Here is an 11380-nt window from a genome sequence, read left to right on the forward strand (position 1 = left end):
TATGCACCACTTTTTACAACCGTCAAAAGGCAGCCACAACCCAATTAAATGAAATTAAATCCATTAAATGCTGAATGGATAAACAAAGTTGTCTATGCATACAATTGTAAGCACTGTTCAGCCATAAAAGGGGATGATGTACTGATACAATGTGGATGAACCTTGAGAACATTATACTAAATGAAATAAGCCAGATCTATGATTCCACACACAGAAAATGTCAAGATTAAGTAAGTTTACAGAAACAGGAAGCAGATCACTGGTTTCCATGAACCAGGGAAAGTAGATAATGGGAGAGACTGTGGGGGAAACAGCTCCTCAATGATATGGATTAATACAATGGACTCAAGCACAGAGCAGCGCTGATTGGTGGCATCTGAGGTCAAGGTCTAAAGTGTAGAGGAGAATCAAGACTCTATTTTCAGGGGAGCTCTGGTGGCCTAGTGGCAAGAAGCTGCACTGCACTCCCAGAGGAACACGGTTCGAATCCACCAGATGTTCTGCCGGAGAAGGAGGCGCAATATCCTCCTGTACCAGTCAGATATGATTTGACGGTACACGCACAAAAATAAAAATAAAAAAAAAATTAAAAAAAAAGACTCTTATTTTCTACCATCTGTAGTAGGTAACGAGTCCTGATGTCCAGTGAGTTAAGACAGTGGCCAAGCAGCTTGAATCCACCAGCTGTCCTGCAGGACAAAGATAAAGCAATTTCCTCTTGTTTAGAATTTACTGTCTCAGAAATTCTACAGAGGAGCTCGTGAGCCATGACTCCAGTGCAGAGGGCGAGTTTTACGTAGCTCGGTTTGTCCATGTGACCAGGTTCTGGTCAATGGGATGCAGAAAGAAGTGCAGTGCACAACACAAAAAGAAGGAGCACACTTCCACTCATGCCTCTCCACTTCCTGCTGGTGGGAACAAAGACGTGAAAGCGGGAGTAACTGTATCCATTCTGCATCATGGAGTACAAGCCGCCAGTTGAGGACAACAGTGGCAAAAAAAATTAAAGAAGCTCGGGGACCAGGTAATCATAAAGATGCCACATCAGTGCTTCACTGCCTACTTTTGGATTTCTTTGCCATGAAAGAAACAAATTTCTATCTTATTGAAACCATAGTTAGGGGTTTTCTGCAGAACTGATACACTTTGATCAGTTTCTCAGAGGATATCTTGATCCCCTAGAACCACAGGCCAATGGACTGAGACAGACATTGGGGGAGTGTTTTCTGAGAAGGGCCCCAGGGCATCTGCTAGGGGTTGTATCTGGGTGGAATCTATTCTCAAGCTCTGCAGTGAAGATCTTTGTACTTTGCTGGGTGTTTATATTCACTTATAAGCAAAGTCAGAGAGACATCTAAAATGACCCAGAAATGTAATGAGGATGATAACTAACATCTTCATGGGTGCTGATGTGTTACACATTGAAAAGATTTTTTTTTTAATTTAGGTCGTTTATTTTTCATTTCAATGAACATCTACAGAGATGAAAAGATTTTTATTAGCCTACTCAAGGCTCAACAATCATCCTCTAAATCAGGAACAAAGATGTTGGCAAACTGATTCAGAATCACCTGATGTGTATCAAAGCAACACTGTGTTGTTGTGCCAAAGAGTTTGTGATGGCCAAGATTGAAGAAGATCACTAGGCTTTTCTTACAAGGGTTACTAGGTGGGCTTGAACTCCCATCTTTCAAACACAAACAATGCATCATCCAGGGAGTCCAGGAACAAATACCCTGCTTTCCAGATGAGGACATACAGCCAGCTGGGGTGCCAGGGCCTGAGAGAGAGAAGGGGGCAGCCCTGGCTGTACTCACTGAGTCCTTGAGTGCCAGGAAACAGTGGCAAATCCAGCGTCGGGTGGTCCCGTCTCGGCAGATATAGGAGAAAGCCTTGTCCAGGTTGCGATCGGGAGCACAGAAGGAGACCTTTTCAATGGTCTGGTCTACCAGCAGATCCTGGGAGTAAGGGGAGGAAAATAATATCACCTTCAAGCCTGTTCAGTAGTCCTCCCTGAATAGGGTGGGGACCCCAGGACTCAGTAAAATGGTGTGGACATCCCCCTGCATGGGCTCCTAGTCCAAAGAGGAAATCAGACTCATCATCAGACAGGGACAGCCCAGAGTCCCAGTGGGCTGCTACAGAGATGATGGGTGAGGTGATGGCTACTATGGAGATGGGATGGAGGCAGTGGTGGTGGGTGGCAGGGTTTGTGCAGGAAAGAGGGGGTGGGTCAGAGCTGGAAGTGAGGAACAAGAGAGTAGTCTATGGGACCCAGGAGGGGTAAGTCAGCCAGTGCATCCTGGAAAAGGAATTAACTAAGTAAAACTGGAAGGAACAGTGTTTCAGACAGAAGGATTGTCCAATGCAAATGCAGTACTCTGTCCATTCCATGTATCTGGGTGTCTTCTCTGGCCTGGCAAAGACTTCGATAATCACGGCACAGACACCATATGCTGGCTCCATGGCTGTGCAGACTGACACTGAACTAAGCAATTGCGTCTGGTACAGTTTTAAATACTTTACATACATTTTCTAATTTAATTATTCCCTCACTGCAACTGAGTTTATCACTCACTAATTTTCAGTAGAGACTCATAGCTGACCCTCCAGTGGGTTTCTGAGGATGTAAATAATGTGGGAGGCAACTGCCCATCCTTCTCCCACTAAGCCACTGGTGGATTTGAACTGCCAGAGAGGCGAAGTCTTTTGGGTTAACAACACAAATCCCTTCAGGCTAGGCCATCAGGGCTCTCAATTAATTTTTGTTGTTGGTAGGTGTCATACTCGTAATATGAATAACCCCAGGAATCATCTTTGGCTGAGGACTGTGAGGGGATCCAAAAAGGTTACAAGAGCACATGATATATTCTAGAAGGTCCCTAAGGGAAAGACATCCCACAGGTGGGAGGAAAGACAGCCCCAGCCAATTCCAGCAGAAAGAGAAGAGGGGTGACTGGTGCCCACCCACACTGTACCTTGGTCTTGTCATCTACCACTCGGAGCCCGTCAGCTGACACCCACAGGACAGACTTCACGGATTTCCGGCCCATCTAGGGTAGAAGGAACAGAGGCCTGGTCAGGACCACCTTGGTGGTCCCCTTTGCGCAGCCACCTCCCTGCTCCAGCCCTTCACACTCACCGCCTTCAGCTTCTTCACAGCATCTTCACAGACATGCATGCCCCGGGACTCCTCCACCTCCACATGGCCCAGGTACTGAGGGAGGGACAAGAGGACCAGAAATAAGCAAGAATTACTGATAATTCCTCTGTTTACTCAGCACTTGTGCACCAACAAATATTCCCAGCATTTTATACATAGTAACTTATTCTGTATTTCATCTCTATAGAAAAGGTTTACCCCACTGCACAGATAAGTGGAGTCTTGGTGGTACAGTGTTCAAACACTTGGAGGCTAACTAAAAAGTCAGCAGCTCAAACCCACTAGTCACTCAGACTGACACAGTGGCTGCAAAAATGGATTTAGTGTGAGGATGGGGCACAGTTTTGTTCTGTCTTCCTCAGTGTCACCGAATCACAGCCAATTCCTCCATACCTAACAACAGATGAGAAAACTGACAATGTATAACAGTGGGCACCTGTGTCCTGAACATACTCCTCAGCTTCAGCACTTCTCTGTCATCCTGTGTATAAGTGTCTTAGTGCCTGAGGCCTCCCTGAGGCTGTGTAAGACTCTCGCTCACCCTTGGAGCAGACAAGTCCCCATGCAATGACTCCTGGGGTGGGTGTTCACAGGCCCTGGCTCCATTACCCATGGGATGGTTGAGACACCAACTTTCAATTATTTCCCAGAATTCCCCAGGGGCTTTAGCTTCAATTATCCACACCTGCAGTTTAATAATGCACCTCAGTGGTGTCTCTTCCCTTACTCACTCCCATGAGCCTTTCACCTCCCAAATGAACCCCTAACACTCAGGGTCTACTTCTAGGGCAATGAAACAGAGGAGCTATGGCCGTCCTCTGTGGCTACACATTTAGGAAGAGCGTGAGAGGGGATATGAACCTAAGTCAGCTGAGCTCCACAGCCCAGGCCTTGAATCCTATGGCTTCCTGAATTAAAGAGTAGCATAGGTTGTCAAGGGCTATGATGGTTGTAAAGCAGAAGGTGTTCCACAGCAGTGAATGCTGCCAAGAAATGCCCTTTGAAAACAGTCAGCTCCTGCTGAACCATGTTCCCCAGATATTATTTTCCTGGTGAGAGAACATGTCTTGTGTCTTTTACATCACCTTCAAAAAGATCCCTGATATGGTTTTCTGCCTGTTAGAGCTGGTCTCCAGAGGACAGAACTTTAGTGAATTTAACTTGTTGTGTTGTTGTTATGTACTGTGGAGTTGGCATTGACTTATAGCTCACTCTGGTGCAGGTTTTCAAAGGCTGAGAATCACATGGGAGAAGAATTCCCATCTTTCTCTCAATGAACAATTGGTGGATCCAAACCAGTTGCCTTTGGGTTGGCAGCACAATCACGTAACACTAAGTCACCAGAATTTAACAACCTAAAAAGTAGTACCAGTGCACTGGAGCTCAAAACCATAACTTTTTTAAGAGACAAACTGGGATCAAGCTTAGAAGCGCTAGTCCAAGGTATAAAGAGACTGCCAAATACAATCAGAAATGCACCATCTAAAGAGGATAAAATTGATGCATGGGACCTTCTGAAAATTAAATCTCTATGCACATCAAAAACTTTTCCCAACAGGGTGAAAAGAAAACCTACAGATTGAGAACAAGCATTTGGTAATTCCATCTCAGACAAGAGTCTTATAACAATAGTTTACAGAATACTCCTGGGCCTCCACAAGAAAAAGACTGATAACCTGATTACAAATGGGCAAAAGACATGGAAAGAATTTTCGCAGAGGAAGATATTCAAATGGCAAACAGACACATGAAGAAATGCTCCAAATAACTGGCAATAAGAGAGATGCAAATCAAAACCACCAAGAGGTACCATCTCACTCCAGTAACAGTGGCAAAGTTTAACAGGGCAGCAAGTAATAGATGTCGAAGAGGATGTGGCGAGAAAGGAACTCTTATACATTGTTGGTGTGACTGTCAAATGGTGCAACCATTCTGGAAGGCAGTTTGGTGTTTCCTCAAAAAGCTGAACATAGAAATTCCATATGACCCAGCTATTCCACTATTTGGAATGGACTCTGAGAATATGAGAACTGAGACACAAACTGTGATTTGTACCTCAATGTTCATAGCAGCATTATTCACCATTGCAAGAACATGAAAACAGCCCAAATGTCCAAGCACAAACGAATGGATTGATAAATTATGGTACATTCACACAATGGAATACTATGCAGCATGCAGGAGCAATAACTTTGTAAGTTATTACCTAATTTGGGAGGGAATGGAGAGCATTATGCTGAGTGAACTAACTCAGTCCCATACGGATAAAAGTTGTATAAAACCATTATTGTAGAATGAGTATAAGGATCCAGGAAGGGTGGGAGAGGCTGGAAGTAGAGGGATGTGGATGTGCAGGGGGAAGGGGGATTGTATAATTTGATGGGTAGGGGTGAGGGAAATTGAAAGAATTCAAATTTTATAAATAAACTAGTAGAAAAATTAAAAAAAAATGTAGTACCAGTGTATTGGAGCATGTGCACAAAGCCCCGCCCCACAGACCACGCCCCACCTAAACCACGCCCACTCACCCTCACAGGGAAGCTGCACGTTCCCTTCCGCACAGCGTCCTCGTCCGCTTGCCACTGGTGTGGGCGTGAGGCCTCAGGCACGTAGGCTGGTTTCCTCCTCCGCAGGCTCTGACGTAACTTATTCATGGTGCCCGCACCGTCTAGTGGCACAGGACAGGTCAGGGGTGTAGGGTTCAAAGGGCAGTGCGCAGGGAGCATGAGGTCAGAGAACACAGGATTCAGACACAGAGTTAGGGTGCAGCTGGGTGGGAGGGCATGTCATTTAGGGGTGCCAGAATGCAGCTCAGGTTGGGGGCCATGGGGTTCAAAAACCAGGATGAGTAGGGACAATGGATGATGGGGAGAGTGGGTGCCTGGGCACTAAGTATCACAGGACAAAGGGGTAAGGAGCATGGAGGTCTGTGATGGCGTCATGGCTCACAGGTCAGCAGAGTTTGGAGGAGGGGATGTGACAGTTAAGAGGCATGAGGGTCCAAAGAATGGGAGATTAAAAAGACAAGAGGGTGTAGTCATCAAAAGTCAGTAAGTGGGGCAATGAGAGGGCTCTGGAATTGGGAGTTACATGGTCAGAGGCATAAAAGTGTGTAGAGCCCTTGGTCAGGGGACTCAGGAGGTGAGGGGGTTGAGGACTAGGGCCAAGAAGTCAGAGGCCATGGGGACAGGGGCCTGTTTCTGAGAACCAGCCTCATTCTGGTGACAGGGAGGTTGGGGGGTGGTCACCCACCATGTGTCTTCCTTGACTAATAACCACACTGAAATATCCAGGAGGAGTGAGGGGTCTTGATGCTGAGGGGACACTTAGGACTGGGAATGCTGGCAGAAGGAGGGGACTCTCAGTGGACAAGCAAGTGTGTGGCTGTTGTCCGTGAGTATATTTTTGAATGGTGTTTGGGACTGTGTCCTCTGATGGCTGTACAGAACCTGTGTCAGAATATTGTGTCACAATATGTGTCTGTGAATGTTGTGTGCCTACATCTGAGAGTAGTTGTGTTAAAGTGGTGGTTGTCCATGAGGGGTATCTATGACCACTGTTGTCTGTAAGAATTGGTATGTCTGTGAAGCTGCGTCTACATTTGTCTTTGAAAGTGTGTCCTGACCTGTCTGTGATGTAGTGTTGTGATGTGAGGTTGTAGCTACGGTCTTTGGTGCCTGTTGTTTGTGAGGATGTCAGTCCCTAAGAGTGTCTAAGAGTGGAGCCTGTGTTGGTGAGACTGTCTCTGGAAGATTGTATATGAGGGTGTGTCTGTGGCAGATCATGTGGCATTAGCTTCGAAAGCACAGGTTTTTGGAGTTGTTATGAAGATATGTCTATGTATGAGGCTTCTGTGAAGGCATATAAAACATGAGCTTACTGTCTTTACATGTGTGTAGTGCTGTATGATGGTGTGACTGTGTGGGAAGGGGACTGTGGTCAATGAGAGAGCTGAAGATTCTTTATCTGTATCTAAATGCAGAAATGTAACTGTGAGAGTGTGGGTTCATGGGAGCTGGCTGTGAGGCTGTTTGCAAAAGTGTCATTGTTCTGAGCATGTTTTCTGTGAGATTCTATGCATAAGTGTATCTCTGAAGAGTGTGAGTTATGGTGGCCTCTGAGTGTAGGTGTTTCAGACTGTCTATGCAAGTCTACCCATGAGGACATGTATGTCTGCATGATGGGCTGACAATCTCCTCATGTCTTACAGTGTGCCTGTCACAGAGTTTACACATGATGGGTCTGGGTTTGTCATCTGTGCATGTGTATCTGACTATGGATGTGAGTGTCTGGTGTGGGTGAATCTGTGCTGATGGTGTGACTCTGCCCCTGTGGATATGTGAATGCTGGTGAAGTAGGAATTTCTGCCAGTGTGTGTGTGTGAGAGAGAGAGAGAAAATGTTGGGTGTGTGTCTGTGAATGGCCATGGTACAGGGAGGGGGTAGGGGTATCTTTTTTATACCTGTGGGACTATAAGGAGCCTCTCTGGCCATGCTAGGCTGACTCACCTACCAGCCCAGCCCCTGATGTCCCCTAAGCACGTCACTCACCTGGCTCCGTCCTGGAGGTTGCAGCCCCCGGGGCCCCACAGGGGGCTGGGGGCGGATGCTGCTCTGGCCTCCTGGGTCCACCCTGTCCAATGGAGGGAGAAGGTGAGCAGACTGCTCAGGGTGGGGCTCAGTGCTCTTCACCATCCCACCTTTGGACAGCAGCCAGTCCCCTCCATCTCAGACTCCCTGATGAAGGCCCTGGCTGTCATGGCAATAGTAACCATGTCATGGCAATAGTAACCAGGGAGATCAGCCACCTGGTTCCAAGGGCCCAGGAAGGAGTAGGTGTGTTTGGAGAGCATTTCCTGGTCTTAAGAGGCCTTCAGTGTTCAAAGGGAATGGTGTTAGGGAGCAACCTTGCCCTCTGGACACATGTCCAGGACTTCACACACACACACACAGTCACACGTGCATATATCTCCAGTCCTCCCTAGCACCAGGGCATACATAATCCTAGCAGCACATACAAGTTGACACATATACACAGACATCAAGAGTCCCAGCCACAGAGTTGCCACCACAGATGTCTGGTCACATATTCATGTTCCAGCTACAGGCATTGTCCAAACAGTTATGAAGAGTCATGGCCTTCCCAGGCACTGCCACAAATGTTGGTCATACCAACTGCACGATGAAGTTCTAGACAGTCACTCACAATTTCAAGGTCATGCACAAAGAGCAGCGCCCACTCTCTAGAGTTGCCTGTGGATGACCACCCCCAGCGAAGTTCTTTCCTCAAGCATCCAGTGACACAGTCACACCCACTCACACTTCATCTGTGTGGCCACTCAAAAGCACCTACTAGGTGACTCAGACACAACCACAGCAACACACACTTGTCACACGTCTCCATAGGTGTATGTTTATACCTGGTAAAGGACAAGCTCCAATACAAATTCACTGGTTACACAGAGCCACCCAACACACAGTCACAGTTGTATGACCATCAGCGGGCACACAGATGAATGTGGACACTCAACCCCTGCTACGTGGGCCACAACATAGCTTTTTGTCACAGTTACACAAGCTAGGTCACAAACTCCAAAGAGCTCATTGCTGTTGAGTCAGAAGTGACTCATAGCAGACGCTCCAGCTTATTTTTTTGAGGCTGTAAAATGCATGGGAGGAGACTGCCTATCTTTCTCCAGTGGAGCAGTTGGGAGACTCAAACTAACCTTGGGGTTAGCAGTGTAACTCCCTACAGACTAAGCCATCAGAGCTCCCTTGTACCAGGTCATAGATGCATGCATTTGGTCAATCATGCATAGTCTTCTAGGACAGCCAGATGGACAGCCATCAGCACACAGTCACACTCAGGTGGTAACCTCAGGCTCAGCCATGGACCATCACAGCACCATTTTCAGAAATGGCCATGTATGCTCACTCACAAAGCATCAAGTGTCCCCACTACCCATACACCTCACAGTCATACTGCCACCACAGACAGTCAGTCATACATGGAAACACATGCTCTTCTTCACACAAACACAAGTCGCATCGAGAACTGTGGGGCTGCATGTAATCACAGCCCTGTGTAACAAAGCCACACTTGGCATGCATGTTGTCCCTCACAGGTTCTTACATCGAAAGGACAGTCAGGTGTGTACACAGGAGAACAGAGGCTCAGGTATGGCATGACAGCTGGGCTTATACAAGAGACATGATCCCTGACAGAGCAACACTCAGAGACCTGTCACCAAGATACACAGATTCAGATAAAAGTAGTCTGATACACACAAACAAACATGGTTATAAACAGCCACAAAACTACACTCACACAGATAGGGTCAGAGACATAGGTACAGAGAAGCCACTGTCACATGCACAGTCCTAGTTTCCAGTTACCTGGTGCCTCCACATGCAGACCATATTGGAACACAGTAGTCTTAATCCCCCACTAAATTAAAAACATAACCCAAAACACACATGCACAACTATAAACAACCATCTCTTTCACACATAGATGAAGACTGTCCAACCACAGGCTCTTTCTCTCTCTCCCCCTACCCCCCACAGGATGTGTCTATGAACATATCACACACCTAGAGTTACACAGACAGTTGTGTATCAGGCAGACACATATATGACACACATGAAAAACATCTACAGGCACCTCCAAGACCCACAAGTGTAGTCACAGACACAACTCTATTTACACACACGGCCAAAACTCTCCACGTCTTCACTGGACCTTAAGCCCAAACCCCAGATTCACAGACACCATCACACACCAGGTTCATTGCCAAAACGTACAAACCCAAGGCTGCAGAAGACAACATCACAGCCACCACCACACAACCACAGGCACATACACTCACACTCAAACACAGATTGAAAAACCACAGGGTCCTACTCAGAGAGCAGCTCCCTCACTCTCTCACACACAGTCTCAAATACTGGGCTCACACACGGACAGATCACAAACATTCACATGCACACGCGCGTGCACACGATTCCTCACAATTGCCAGCTGCAAAGCACACATGCATACACACACAGTCACGGTCAGACAGACATAGGGTCACACTTCCAGCTACTTCCCCACTGCACACCGGCCCCCCAGCCCTAGGTACCAAACACAAAGCCACCATCACGGCAGGCACGCACAGCAGACAGATGGGTTGCACTAGATCCCTGGGGAGCCGCCCCCAGCCTAGCCAAGATTCTGAAGCCTGTAGGGGGGGTTCGCAAAGCCAGGAGGGGGAGGGGACTCATTGTCTGCGGGTGGGGCCGCTCTCGGGGCAGCTGGGTTGCCCCGGGACAAAAGGGGGTGGCCAGAAGAACCTGTGCCCTGGGACCCTTGACCAAGCCTAGGGGAGCTATGCCTGAAATGCCTCTTGTTTAGGCCTGGAGAGGGGTCTTGGGCTAGGAAGGGAGCCTGTTTTGACAGGGGGGCTGAGCCCGGGCCACCGCCCAAGCGTTGGGGGTGGGGGATGTTGTGCCCTGAACGTCCCTGAAGCCTAGGAACCACTGTGTGCCTGGAATCACCCCAGGCCTTGGTGTGGTGAGGAAGCTGTGCCAGGGAACCCCATTCTCAAGATGCTGCCCAGCTCAGAGAATCCTCTCAGGCGAGGAAGGGTAGGGATGGAGTCTGGAATCTCCTTTGCGAGGTTTTGGTTTGGTAGATGGGCTGTGTCTGGGACTCTATCCCCGAAACCTTGCAAAGGGTATTGTATCTAGAATCCTTGTCCCCCTGGCCTTGGCTTTTTTTTGAGAGGTCTGTGTTCCAGACCCCTACCTTCGGGCTTTTGCCCTGTACCCAAGACTCCCGTCTCCTGAGCTTTGGCTTCTCTGGGCCTGACCTGGACCCCCTGCCCAGGACACCCCTCCGCAGCCTTGGCACCCTCACTCCATCCGGCCACCTCCCACTCTCCGCCACATCAGCAGCGGCGCGGCGCCACCGCCCACCCCAGTCCCCCTCTCCCGCCCTTCTCACGCTGGCCGCCGCGCTGCGGGACATCCAGGGCCCGGGCGCCCCCGCCTCCCGCGGCCCCGGCTGGGCCCGGATCCCCAAGTGCTGCTGCTGCTACTGTGGCGGCGGCTCGGTCTGACGCGGGCCGGAGCCCGGGGCCGCGGGCTGGTGCGGGATGCACACGCACGAGCCTGCTCCGCTCCCGGGAGGATTCCGTTCCGTGGGCGGGGGAGAGTCCCTCCTGCCTGGGTTCCC

The 11380-nt window shown here is 48.7% G+C and overlaps 1 protein-coding gene across 1 annotated transcript in view; it reads right to left on the bottom strand.

Moving 5' to 3' along the window:
- The window catches only part of NUMBL (numb homolog (Drosophila)-like), a 43437-nt gene extending 32099 nt beyond the window's left edge, over positions 1-11338 (bottom strand). Inside the window, exons 1-6 of the mRNA XM_006900902.1 lie at positions 11150-11338; positions 7714-7795; positions 5692-5831; positions 3143-3217; positions 2979-3053; positions 1818-1958 (exon numbers count right to left, since the gene is read on the bottom strand). Of these exons, the coding sequence (XP_006900964.1) occupies positions 1818-1958; positions 2979-3053; positions 3143-3217; positions 5692-5831; positions 7714-7795; positions 11150-11173 (537 nt within the window). The 5' untranslated portion in view covers positions 11174-11338. The remainder of the gene's footprint in view (positions 1-1817; positions 1959-2978; positions 3054-3142; positions 3218-5691; positions 5832-7713; positions 7796-11149) is intronic.
- Positions 11339-11380: the final 42 nt, after the last annotated feature.

This window comes from Elephantulus edwardii, unplaced genomic scaffold (assembly GCF_000299155.1).
Source record: "Elephantulus edwardii isolate Elephantulus edwardi_28Jun2011 unplaced genomic scaffold, EleEdw1.0 scaffold00302, whole genome shotgun sequence".
In the NCBI taxonomy this organism is placed as follows: domain Eukaryota; kingdom Metazoa; phylum Chordata; class Mammalia; order Macroscelidea; family Macroscelididae; genus Elephantulus; species Elephantulus edwardii.